A 14203-nucleotide genomic window follows, 5' to 3' on the forward strand; every position below is an offset into this window, starting at 1 on the left:
TGGCTCTTTTTATTATAACTATAAGGGGTTCTTCAGCATTGTTCTAATGGCCATCGCTAATGCCCGATACGAGTTTGTATTTGTGGACATTGGGAAAAATGGTAGAGTTTCAGATGGAGGAGCCCTGGAGAATACCTTTTTCCATGACAAACTGAAAAAAAATGAACTGAATCTGCCAGAGCGGACTGAAAATGAGCACGGTTTGAACTTTGTTTTTGTGGCGGATGAGGCCTTTGCATTGCACCCTAATGTCCTTAAACCCTACCCACAAAGGGCACTGAACAGGGAACGACGCATTTTTAACTATCGCCTGTCACGTGCCAGGCGAGTGGTTGAAAATGCGTTTGGGATTCTGAGTAATCAATTCAGAATTTTTCACAGTGCCATCAATCTGCGCCTAGATAAGATTGACAAAGTGGTGCTGGCCTGTTGTGTGCTGCACAACTACATGCGCAGAAAAGCGGTGCACACACAACAACTGGGGGCTACAGTGGACGAGAGCCAAGTTGTTGACGAGCCTATTGGTCCGACAGCTTTGGCAAATAATTTAAACACCAGAAATGCATCAACGCAAGCAAAGTTGTCAGAGACGAGTACTTGAATTATTTCAATGGTGTTGGGGCTGTGGAGTGGCAGAATGACATGATTGCTTAAAAATGTACCTTTTTGTCATTGTAAATATATTGTTTTTTGGTGTGTACAAATCAATATTTTGCCAATAAAATTTGTATACTCACAGTTCCGCACAAGTTGTCCTCTGCGTCTTCTTGCAGCAAGAAGGGTGAGGGGGAGGCCGAATCACGGCAAGTGAGTGGTAGTACTCAGGTGCCAGGCATTCCTGGAGGTCACAATGCCACGACACCTGGAGTGCAGACTGTACCCAGTACTGGTGTTTATGTACTAGCAAGTAGTGGCTCCACCACACCTATTTCTATGCCAATTTCTCCTGGTACTTTTGTACAGTCTCCAGGAGCAATACATGAAGGTAAATATTGAAACAACATGCATGTACCCCATATGTATATCTGTGCCCTATAGTCACCCTGCATGGTAAATGATATTTTCACACGGACACCAACTAGATTAGAGAATTTTTAATTTTTATATAAATTATTAACTTATAAACTTATAACAAATATAACATAAATAACAAGGAAAGAAATAATAAAGAAATACTTAAACATAAAAATATTTAAACTATATTATTAAAACAATAATGCAATTAAATCAACTATATCAAATATTTACATCTGGTGGTAAACTTGTCCCACCCCATAATCCCCTGTATCCATCGGTGGTTGGGAGGGAGATGGACTTTCCACTAAACTCTGGAAGGGGCCACCAGGTGGACCTGGTGGGAGTGTATTAGCCGACGTTGCCGGTTGGTGCTGCCTTTGCCCAGTTGGTGGCTGGAAATGTTGGTACTGCGGATATTGCACCGGGTGAAATACCGCTTGTTGGGGTATAGGAGCTGGGCTGATGGGTTGAAATTCAACCCTAGGCAGAGGGGTCTCATCGGTGAACCGTGTGTGCCGGGACAGAGTCCCCACACGGGCCCGGTACAGCGTTTCATAAAATATGCGCTCTACCTCCACCCTTGTAGCCGGGTCTAACTTTCGCAAATTGTCAGCCAATACACTCCCCACCCGGTCCGCATCATCCTCCTCCATGGTCATAAATCTGTTGGCAGACTCCAGGATCTTGGTGGTTGCCACGTCCGCAGCATCTGGAGTCTGCCTCGGCCTTTTGCGCCCTCTTCTTGATGGTGCTTCTGCTGGAGGTTGAGTGCTTGTTTGAGGTTCAGCGCTGGTCGTGGCGGTTGGTGTGGGGGTGGAGCAGAGCAGGGCCGTAACTAGGGGGGGGCTGGGGGGGCACGCGCACCGGGCGCTGGAGGCAGGGGGCGCTGGAGGCAGGGGGACGCTGGTGTGACCAGCGGCAGCAGCGGGGAGCTAGCGCCGCAGCCGCTGCCACATCAAAGATGGCCGCCCGCCGCCGCCCCCTAGTCTCCCCGCTCCCCCGCTGGCTGCCCTGCTCCCGTCCCCTCACGTCTCCCCCGCTGTGTATACGGGAGAGACGTGCTGCTGCGGTGCTGCATATGCTGCTGGACCGCTAGCCAATGGCCGCTCGCGGTCCAGCAGCCACCAGTTGATTGGCTGCTGGACCGCGAACGGCCATTGGCTAGCGGTCCAGCAGCGGGAGTTAGAAATGTTAAAATCATACAGCACAGCAGCAGCACGTCTCTCCCGCGAATACAGCGGGGGAGACGTGAGGGGACGGGCAGGCAGGCACAGGCACACTGACAAGCCTGCCTGCCTGTCTGCCTCCCGCAGGCGGGGGAGGGGGGGGTTCTATCCCCCTTGGCAACGAGCACACTGGCATTCTATCCCCCTTGGCAACGAGCACACTGGCACAGATCAATCCCCCTCGGCAACGAGCACACTGGCACAGATCAATCCCCCTCGGCAACGAGCACAGAGGCACAGATCTATCCCCCTCGGCAACGAGCACAGAGGCACAGATCAATCCCCCTCGGCAACGAGCACAGAGGCACAGATCAATCCCCCTCGGCAACGAGCACAGAGGCACAGATCAATCCCCCTCGGCAACGAGCACACTGGCACAGATCAATCCCCCTCGGCAACGAGCACACTGGCACATATCTATCCCCCTTGGCAACGAGCAGAGGCACAGATCTATCCCCCTTGGCAACGAGCAGAGGCACAGATCTATCCCCCTCGGCAACGAGCACAGAGGCACAGATCTATCCCCCTCGGCAACAAGCAAATTCAGTCCACCTTGGCATCGGCATGAAGCCCCTGGCATTGAGCATATAGGTAAGTGGCACTTATGTGTCAAATGTGTATGGTGTGTTATACAGTATGTCATGGGCATTGCGTCGTGTTATATAGTATTACATGGGCATTGCTTAGTGTTATAAAGTATGACATGGGCATTACGGAGTATTTATTTGTAATGGGCATTGCGGTGTTATATAGTATGTCATGGGCATTGCGTAGTGTTATATAGTATGTAATGGGCATTGCAGTGTTGTATAGTATGTAATGGGCATTACGGTGTGGCTGGGGGCATGGGGGCTGGGGGCATGGCTAGAGGCTCACAGAGCCTCTGGGTCATGCCCCCATAGCGGCAAAATGGGGGCGTGGCCTCGCGGGGGGAGCAGCGATTATAGGCCACGCCCCCGAATTAGGCCACACCCCCGAAAATTTCGGCGCGCCTCCGGCGCGCAGCATCACTAGGGGGGGGGGGGGACCAAAAGACTGCCTTGCCCCGGGCACCGGAAACCCTAGTTTCGGCCCTGAGCAGAGGGCCGGTGAAGGCAGCTGTGATGCCACCTCAAGCGATGCCGAAGATTCCTCCTCGGCAAATAGCGATGGCTGTAACAAAACAAGATGTAACAATGATGTATCACTATCGATTTTTAAGACTTCCATATATTTTTATATCTACGCAGAAGAACGCAGCCCACACACCACCATGTTGCTGCCATGGATGAAAGTGAGCTAGTTGAAGAGGCGTTATGACTGGCATCTCTGGAAACTAATTATTTAGATACCAGACATACCAAATACTAATTTAAATACCAGAAATGCATCTATGCGTGCTAAATTAACCAGGGATGAATACATGCAGTATTTTATTGGTGTTGGCGCTGTGGATTGGCAGAATGATATTATTTAGTTAATTTTACACCACAAAAAAATATTACAATAATCCGCGCCAGAAAGACTTCAACAGTGTAGATACCAGGGATTACCAATCCCAACCAAAAGTTCCAAATACAAAAAATGTGGTAAATGCACTTGCGATGTCTGAATATTGATCACTGTGTTCTCAGGCGGATAAGAGTATACCTCCACCACTGAGAAGAGCCAGAATTAGGGCCACAGAGAAGGTCAAATTGACGATGTATAACCAAAAGGGGGGGTATCGCCCCCTGCAACTGACCTCTCTGTTGTGCCCAACAGAGAGGTCAGTTGCAGGGGGCGATACCCCCCCCTTTTAATTTTACATGTTCACAATTTTTATACTGTACTTGCTGTTATATTTATCTGGTTTAAAAAAAAAAATTTAAAATAAAATCCGTCTACTTACTGTGCCGCAAATGGTGTAATCAGAAACCTCTTGGTTGCACGAGGAGGTGGAGGGGGCAGGCTGGTTCCTTGCAGTGTTGCTGACCGATTCCCTGGGCAGCTCCTGGTCCACCGTGAAGGCCAGCAGGTCATAGTACCACAGCCTGGGCACATAGACTTGGTCTGCCCCTGCCCCAGACCGCTTTGAGGACTCCACCTTATTTAGTTCCTTTTTAAATACGGTCCTCATATTAGCAATGCGAGTCCGGACCCACTCTACATTTGCTATGGGGTAGTATGTCTGGCTCACCCTCACCAGCTCCTCCAGAGCAGATAGCCTCTTCTGCCTATTCGAATGGTCTCTGGATTTGGTGTTCCATAAACAATTCTGATGCCTGTAGGCCTCAATGAAATCCTTCATAAATTCGACATTTTTTTCTGCCATGGTTGAATTTCTGTTCCAAAAAATACAATAAAAAGGCATATTATTTTCTTGATACACAAAGCACACCATAAACCATTTAATGTACAGGTGTTCAGTCTGTGGGCCACTAGATATACTGTAGCTATAGTACAGGAGTTGAAACTCTGTGGGACATAGGATACACGGTCACTACAAGCCCCAGCATACCTATGGCCCCCAGATTGAAGTCCCTTGTCATAGAAAACTACACATTTTGTTTTAATACTCACCGAAAGAAATGTCGATATACAGTCCGGAAAATTCGCAGCGCAGCTCCGATCACTCGAACAGCAACGACGGAATATTCTTTCGTGCTGAACGTGGCTTGAAACACAGTGATTGGATGAGCGCAGGAATCTCCGCCCCACTCACGTGCTTGACGTCACACAGACACGGGACATCGAGGAGCCATGTCGGAGGGTCAGGCGCCACCGCATATGGGGGAGGCCAGTACAGCACCTTTGTTTTCCAATTCAGCACTGATAACAACAGATAAAGAAATCGCTGAGAGACAGGACAACAAGGAGAAAAAAGTGACGCGCGCCTCCGCCATGTCATCTGCAGAGGTGGAACTGATGGTAAAAATGCTGGATAGAAGGGACTACGATTGTTCGCGAAAAACATACCCCAAGACGAATTATAGAAAAGAAATTATTATGCAGCGTGTATGCAAGGAGATAAAGGAGAAGTTTGGGAAAAGAAGGTCCAAATACCAGCTACAGAAACGGTGGTCGGACCTGAAGCACAAGGAGCAGGCCAAGCTAAATTCGTGGAATTATTAAAAGAAGTGAGTACAATGCCCTAGGTGGCTTTATTAATATACTGTCTTGATCCATTACATTTTGTGTGTTTTGCTGACATGTTGCTTGTTTTTACTCAGAGGAAATCCAATCCAGGAGAAGACATGAGGAAGGCAGAAACAGGGCCTCCAACCTGAAAATAAAGGAGAGTACAACAGGTAAGGTTTTGTACCAGCACACCAACACAACAACACATGTTTTATACACAAAACAAGGTGTAGTAATACGTCACTTTACCTTGTCACTGTAGATGATATCCAGGCTGCGCAGCCGATGGAAGGGACCACAGAGGGCCACCAAGTGATTGCGATCACAAGCAGTGTAGATGGTGAGTGTATACTGCAAATCATCTTTATGGGATAGTGACGTATCATTTGTGGAAAGGTAAACATTTCTTTATCTGTACTTATTATAGATATCATCGAGATTTCAGATGTCAGTGCAGAGGGGGAGAAGAACACAACATCACCTGACACGTCCAGCGACGAAAGCACAATGCAAGAAAACATGACACAAGTCCATAAATGTCTACAAGAACTAAGCGGAAAAGTCCATGCCGTAGCCCAAAAAATTTCAAAAATCCAAAAAGGCGTAGCAGTAGTACACTCTTTATATGAGAAAATTTATAACGGTTTGCATTATAAAGTCAAAAAATAGTTTGTGTACTTTATTTAACTTTTTTTCTCCTTCTTGTTTATTTGGAGGCCAGCAGCATGCACCTTAAAATGGTGCATGTCGTGGCAAGCAGTCTCACGGCAGCAACGCATCCCATGTGAGCAGGCCGGGATGTTCCCATGTGATGCGTTGCTGCCGTGGGACCGCTTTCCACTACATACACCACCATGTTCCAATGTCTTTGATGTTTTTTGGGTGGGTGGGCGTTCCTGCTACACCTTCACGTGGCACCTATGTCATGGCAAGCAGTCTCACGGCAGCAATGTATCCCATGTGAGCAGGCCGGGATGTTCCCATGTGATGCGTTGCTGCCGTGGGACCGCTTTCCACTACATACACCACCATGTTCCAATGTCTTTGATGTTTTTTGGGTGGGTGGGCGTTCCTGCTACAACTTCTCGTGGCACCTATGTCATGGCAAGCAGTCTCACGGCAGCAACGCATCCCATGTGAGCAGGCCGGGATGTTCCCATGTGATGCGTTGCTGCCGTGGGACCGCTTTCCACTACATACACCACCATGTTCCAATGTCTTTGATGTTTTTTGGGTGGGTGGGCGTTCCTGCTACAACTTCTCGTGGCACCTATGTCATGGCAAGCAGTCTCACGGCAGCAACGCATCCCATGTGAGCAGGCCGGGATGTTCCCATGTGATGCGTTGCTGCCGTGGGACCGCTTTCCACTACATACACCACCATGTTCCAATGTCTTTGATGTTTTTTGGGTGGGTGGGCGTTCCTGCTACAACTTCTCGTGGCACCTATGTCATGGAAAGCAGTCTCACGGCAGCAACGCATCCCATGTGAGCAGGCCGGGATGTTCCCATGTGATGCGTTGCTGCCGTGGGACCGCTTTCCACTACATACACCACCATGTTCCAATGTCTTTGATGTTTTTTGGGTGGGTGGGCGTTCCTGCTACAACTTCTCGTGGCACCTATGTCATGGCAAGCAGTCTCACGGCAGCAACGCATCCCATGTGAGCAGGCCGGGATGTTCCCATGTGATGCGTTGCTGCCGTGGGACCGCTTTCCACTACATACACCACCATGTTCCAATGTCTTTGATGTTTTTTGGGTGGGTGGGCGGGCGTTCCTGCTACACCTTCACGTGGCACTTATGTCATGGCAAGCACCTGTATGTGACACTCTGTTCAGGTCCGACCACCGTTTTACCTCAAATAAACAAAGTGTTCACAGTATTTTTTGTCAGTATTTCTTAATAAATGTTAAGTGTTTATGCAGAACAATGAACATCACATATCTATCTATCTATCTATCTATCTATCTTCTATAACTATATCTGTCAGGAATGCACACACAACAATTATTTATTTCAAAAAGGAATGCACACACAACGAATATTCTTTAACAGCATGGCGCGGAAAGTACAGGGGAGAAGACTTCCTGTTGTTTACATGCTGCGCTGATGGAGGGATGACGCAGCTAGTCAACACCCACATGGGCGTGCTGCTTTTGGGAGGAATGATCGCAGGAACGGGCTGCATATCGATCGAACGTGCGTACACATGTCACTTTTTTTCGATATGGAGCCGTCCTGTCGGAAGAATATTAAGCAGCAAAGAACCTGCGACCGACCGACCGTGGACGGCCAAGAACGTTTTTGGCCGTTTATCGATCGCAACGAAGGGATCGGGACAGCGTACACATATATACAATCGAACGGCCGTTCGTCCGCAGATCGGAAGAACGGCCCGACGATTGTACATATGTGTACCCAGCTTTAAGCTGCATATACTGAATCTTTGATTGGCTGATCTCACTCCTTGACAACGGTCACTGCTGTGACCGAAACGTTGGAGATTGGAGATTGAACCTGCAACAGGTTTTTCTTTCATTTATTCATTTTTTTAAAAAAATGTTTTTCTTGTGGAGAGTGCTTTTTCCTAATTTTTGACATTAGGATATTGTTTGAATTTTTTGGAAACAGGTTTTTACCTGTGTTCCAAATAAGGCACCCCACCAAATTGCACAGGTTGAAGGTGTGAGTGCAGGCTTTGTGGATCTATATCTATATATATATATATCTCTTATATATTTGGCTACATCTGTCACTCAAAGTGTGTCTGGAGCTGTAACGCTGGGTTGTGGACTTCCATCTTAATTTATGATTGTCATCACCTGTTTTAAACAGGGTAATTGATAAGAAAGGTGTTTAAGCACAGGTGATGGTAATCCATCTTAATTTATGATTGTCATCACCTGTTTTAAACAGGGTAATTGATAAGAAAGGTGTTTAAGCACAGGTGATGGTAATCCATAAATTAAGAAGAAAGTCCAGAAACAGAGCAATGTGTCCCTCCTGGAGAGGGTCATGTTGGGAGGTATGCACCTCCCTCCCTCCTCCCCCCCCCCCCCCATTCACGGCATCCCCACGATTAAATGGCACATGCAAAACACTGACATGGCTATGGTCGACAATAAAAAAGGTTGACAAGATTTATTTTTCACTTTTTCAATGTTTTCATATTCATTCTCATGTGTCGACATGGACACTGATGAAGTGCCACACTTATGTCAACATTTACATGTGTTGAACTTTCTGTGTTGATTTTTTCTTGTGGCGATTCACGGCACCCCCGCGACCCCCCTCCCGCGATTTGCAGCACACCCCCCGCAATTCGCGGCACCCCCGGTGACTCCCACGATTCGCGGCCCCACCCCGTGACACACCCCCCCTCCTACGATTGCGGCACCCCGCGACCCCCCCTTCCACGATTCGCGCCAACCCCCCGGGCCCCCCCTCCCGCGGTTCACGGTGCCCCCCACGACCCCCCTACCGCGATTCCCCACCCCTGACCCCCCCTCCTGTCATTGCGTCAACCCCCCGCCCCCGCGACCCACCCTCCCACGATTCACTGCAACCCCCCGCGCCCCCCCTCCCACAATTCGCGGCACCCCCCCCCCCCACCCCCGCAACCCCCCCCTCCCGCAATTCACGGCATCCGCCCACGGCAGTACCCCTAAGCGCCTCTTTAGTCCCCCGTATACTCACACACCCCTATCACTACACAGCTTCCTGCTCTCCTGAACCGTAACTTCCACCACTGGGGAGTCGCTGACGCTGTTTTGCCCACATGCCCCTATCATGCCTCATAGCCCAGCCTCCTGCTCTCATGCACCCGAACTCCCACCCAGTAGGAGGAGACACTGACTAAGGGCCACCATCCTGTACTGCCACGCTGGACCATCACCCACTGGCAGAAGCTGCACAGTATCTCCCACCCTCCTCTTTAGTCCCCCTTATGCCCACACACCCCTATCACTACCCAGCCTCCTGTTTTCCTGTGTCGTGACCTCCGCCAGTGGGGAGCCGCTGACTCAGAAACACCCTACTATACTATTGCACACACACACACCTCAACAACATGCACACACAGCCCCCCCCACACCCACAAATGTCACTGTACCATCCACACTATCAATGTACATCTTACTCTGTAACCGCTTTTTAATTAAACAAAACAATACACAACCCCTTCCGAATCATATGCTCTCTATTTAACACATTTCACCTATAACTCAAGTTGCAATACAGGCATCTTTCATACAATTCTAACCATATTTCTCATATGCAAATGTTCACAAATTAAGGGGGCGCAGCCCCTTACGACGGTGTGAAGAGCGCCCGTAGGGCGCGATGAATCACCTAGTATCTCTATATATATATATATATATATATATATATATATATATATATATATCTATATAGATATATATATATGTAGTCACACACAGGCAGCTCAAGTGTTACAAACATACATGCAATGTGTACATATATAAATGGCTACTTACAGTCACAGACAGGCCACTAAGCTACACACATGCAGTCACACACTGCTGACATCTAGGCACCTATACAAGGGTGCTAATTACAGTCATGCTCTGTAAGGCCACCAACTCCTGGCACATGCATAGGTGCAAGGTAGTACACCCGCCTCATACATGTACAAGCTGTTTCTTCTAGTCACACAGAGGTAGGCCACAACTGACACAAATGCATACATGGTGCTACTTCTGCTGATACACAAGGAGGCCACACACTATATAATCGTGTAACAGGCTCCTCTTGCTATTACACATAAGGAAGGCACAGTCCACTAACTTATAAGTAAACCGTAACAGACCGGTATCTTTAGCTACGATCCTTTTTCTTTACCCCAGTATCCAAAGAATGACAATTCAAGATAAAGGAAATTCCACCAATAGTAAAGATAGATTTTATGTTAGACTGTTAAAATGCAATAAGGATACCTTGGGATTCACTTACAGTCCATGTCCAAAGGCTGAGCACTGCTTCATTATGTCAGCTCATAGTCATGTGTGGACTGGGATATACAGCAGACATACTGTGGCACAATGATTTATCTAGGCATAATCAACAAAGCATTCTAAATTCTGATACCAAAACAGTCCCCAAAGTCTACCAAAGTCTAAAGGCCCCCATACACTAGGGCGACTTGTACTTAGGACAAGTCGCCCCCGACTTCCCCCTGAGCTTCCCCGGCTGCTCCCCGGGGGAGCTTGATTAGATTGGCACTTGATGTGCCATTTTTTACATGTGATAAATCGTCTCGATTTATCACATGTAAAAAACCCGGGGAGCAGGGGGGGGTGGGGGGCTACAGAGCAGGGCTGCTGGTGGGAGCAGGGGGGGCTGCGGGGGACACAGGCGGCATAGAGCCGGGCAGAGGGAGCCGGGAGCTGTCAGTGCTAGAAAAAAAAGCCTATACAATGAATGGACAGCCTGTGATTGGCTGAGCGCTCTCTCAGCCAATTGCTGACTGGCTGAGAGAGCACTCAGCCAATCACAGGCCGCCCATTCATTGTATGGGCTTTTTTTTTTTATTCAGTCCTGACAGCTCCCGGCTCCCCCTGCCCGGCTCTATGCCGCCTGTGTCCCCCGCAGCGTCCCCAGCCCCCCCTGCTCCCTCCACCGCCGCACCGCCCCACTAGGTCCCAAGTCGGGTGGTCGGACGTGCAGCAGGTCCGACCACCCGACGCAGATCCGATGCGCACGGGACCGCGCATCGGATCTGAGGGGACATCAAAACTAGCCGATTTTGGTCCGATTTCGGCCAGATCCGACTGATCTGGCCGAAATCTGACCAAAATCGGCTAGTGTATGGGGGCCTTAAGCCTTAACAATTGATAAAGAGGAGAGGGATAAAGTACCAGCCAATCAGCTAACTGCCATGTTACAGGCTGTGTTTGAGAAATGACAGTAACAGTTGATTGGCTGGTACTCTATTACCTGTTAAGGCTTAATACATTTGACAGATACATTTTACAAATGACCTTACACAGACTAGGACAGGCATGTCCAAACTGTGGTCCTCCAGATGTTGTGAAACTACACATCCCAGCATGCCCTGCCACAGTTGTAGCATTCCTTAATAGCAAAACTGTGGCAAGGCATGATGGGACTTGTAGTTTCACAACAGATGGAGGGCCATAGTTTGGACATGCCTGGATTAGGAGCACCAATGTTCCACACAGAAAAGCCATGCATTCTACAGACATTCAGTCACTGGATATCAAACCAAAGCGGATCAAAGATGACCACTGCTCTGATTACCAAGCTGCATCACAAAGGGGAAGTTCTGCAAACCATTGATTTGGTAAGAAATCTCCTTTTCTTTATAAAACCAGTTTGATTTTGCAGTGTAAATGATTGCCGCTTTAAAAAAAAAAAAAAGGAGATTTCTTACCAATTCTCTCACTTTCTGAATCTCTCATCCTATTAAATTTCACCCGTAGTGTGTTCTGCAGCATGTGGCTGATAATGGCAATGTGAGTGTAGGATGATGGTGCAATGCTCAGTATCAGTTTCCGGCCATATGTATGGACAACTGCACATTATTATAAAGTCAGAAATGACTAACTACTAATTGTAATTTACATGAAGCACAAACAGTAGACAGGCTCACCTAATACCTGAGCAAGAGAGTTTCCTTACAGCTGTAAGCAGAAATGGACCTCACTCACCTGTTTTATCAACATGTATGTTTTACACATAATTTTTTCAATCTTGGCCATGTCGTACGTTGTGACTTTTTGACCCTGTTGCCAAACACGATATGCCTCAAGTAGCAGGCTTTTGCTGCTCTCCGTATCATCCAATAGCTTGCGCTTTCGGCTGACTCTGTGTGGAGCGTCCTCCATTTGCTGTGGTGTGTGCTGCACTGCTTCTCTGATCCCTATGGGCAGCTGATGCTTAGAACTAATGCTCAGTTCTTCCAATGATAACTCTGGACCCTCAAGCCCCTTGTCCTTAAGAACCCTAGCTGAATCCTTCCGGAACTGGTCCACACGTTTATCAGGATTGCAGGATTGCCCATCATAGTCCATGGGTTCAGATGACTGAGGCTTAAATGCCTCTTTCACAGTCCTGGATTCTCCAGTTTCCATGGCCTGGGAGATAGACACTTGGGCTGTCTCTTTGCCAACATTCTCAGTACCTGGAGCTGCCCCTTCAACCAGAACCAAATTCTTTCTGGGTGGTACATCTTTCCGGTCCTCTGGTGTGGGCCGGCCCGATACGTCTGTTGTCATGGAAGCCGTAAAGAGCAAGCTGGGGTCCGAACTCTTGGGATCCTGATGGAAGACACTGATAGATTAGCCATGTCTTATTACAATTTCCCATGAAAATGGTGCACCATTTTAATTACAAATAAAGCCCCATATATACTTTTTAGAAAATGGTCACAATGTAATAAGTATATTTTGCCAAAATAAATACATATTTCTATAACTCCTTAAGAAAAAATGTGTCCAGTGATTTCCCATTCTGCACTGCTAACAATTAATTACTGCTATTTTTAGCATATTCACACTGTATCCTCATAGGCTTACCTGGTGCAAAAAGAGCTTCTAGATTGAACAAATTACGTAAATAGTTAGAAATATGTAAAAAGAGCGCTAAATGAATGTTAATAATATTTGAGACTATTTACTAAGAGTGATGCCTGTAAAAAGGATTAATGGTGAAGATAAATGTTTACACCCTTTTGGGGAAAGTACTGGAACTCTTTATCACTATAAATCTTTCCCCAAAAGGGTGTAAACATTTATCTTCACCATTAATCTTTTTTACAGGCATCACTCTTAGTAAACAGTCTCAAATATTATTAACATTCATTTGGCGCTCTTTTTACATATTTCTAACTTGCCCCACTTATAAGAGCTGCTCTTTGTAGGGCAAATTCCAGTTACAACCAAAATAATGTAAATAGGTCAACAAAATCTGATGTGGGGTACAATTGAAATTGGTAACCCATATATACCAATTACACGTCACGTTATTTATATACCAGTTACACGTCAGAGCTTGTGTGGATGATGATGATGACAACATCATCATCATCACCACACACAACAGATGCAGAAAATGCTATGGAACAGGAGGCTGTTTACTTTCTTACCCCAGACAGGTCACTCAGTGTGTCCTCCAACACTTTTACGGTGAGAATGAAAGCTCTCTGTGCCAGAACCTGACGATCCACATCCCGCAAATACTTCCTGTAAACAGGGGGAAAGTTTGGTTGTTAACCAGTGTGTGCTTCCTGGAAGCAATACAGGACACTATGCATGTAAATAGTGTCACTTCATATTGAAAATCATAAAGCCATAATGGTAGTAACTATGCTCATAAAGTCATCAAACAAAGAAATACCACTGCTTGTGCAGTGTGATATTTTTACCTTACAGGTGTATGCTGTCCATATGAACTATACTTATGCAGAGTTCCACTAAATCAGGCATGTCCAAAGCTGCAACCCTCCAGATGTTGTGAAACTACACATCCCAGAAGGCCTTGCCACAGTTTTGATATTAGGGAATGCTAAAACTATGGCAAGGCATGCTGGGATGTGTAGTTTCACAACAGCTGGAGGGGCGCAGGCTGGACATGCCTGCACTAAATGAACAAAACACTATTTGAACACTGCATCATGAGCAGATAGAGAATAGTCATTCTCATCAGTCCCGGTCAGTGTTGCTTACAATCTATGGGGCTAATTTTGGTGAATTTGCAGCCTTGGGAATGCAAATGGATGTTACACAGTAACAACCATTTACATGCCAGGGAGAACCTCCCACATCTTTCGATGGTCGCTGACCATCGAATGATGTGGAATGTGCACACATATGTAAGG

General features: G+C 47.2%; 1 protein-coding gene across 6 annotated transcripts in view; it reads right to left on the bottom strand.

Annotated features, from left to right (window-relative positions):
• The window catches only part of CABIN1 (calcineurin binding protein 1), a 245997-nt gene that overhangs the window by 23450 nt on the left and 208344 nt on the right, over nt 1-14203 (bottom strand). For all 6 annotated transcript variants that reach the window (XM_083168467.1, XM_083168471.1, XM_083168470.1 and 3 more), the window contains 2 exons: nt 13472-13568; nt 12036-12644 (listed from right to left, as the gene is read on the bottom strand). In XM_083168467.1, the coding sequence (XP_083024593.1) occupies nt 12036-12644; nt 13472-13568 (706 nt within the window). The remainder of the gene's footprint in view (nt 1-12035; nt 12645-13471; nt 13569-14203) is intronic.

Source organism: Crinia signifera, unplaced genomic scaffold, assembly GCF_055691185.1.
Source record: "Crinia signifera unplaced genomic scaffold, ASM5569118v1 HAP2_SCAFFOLD_97, whole genome shotgun sequence".
NCBI lineage: Eukaryota > Metazoa > Chordata > Amphibia > Anura > Myobatrachidae > Crinia > Crinia signifera.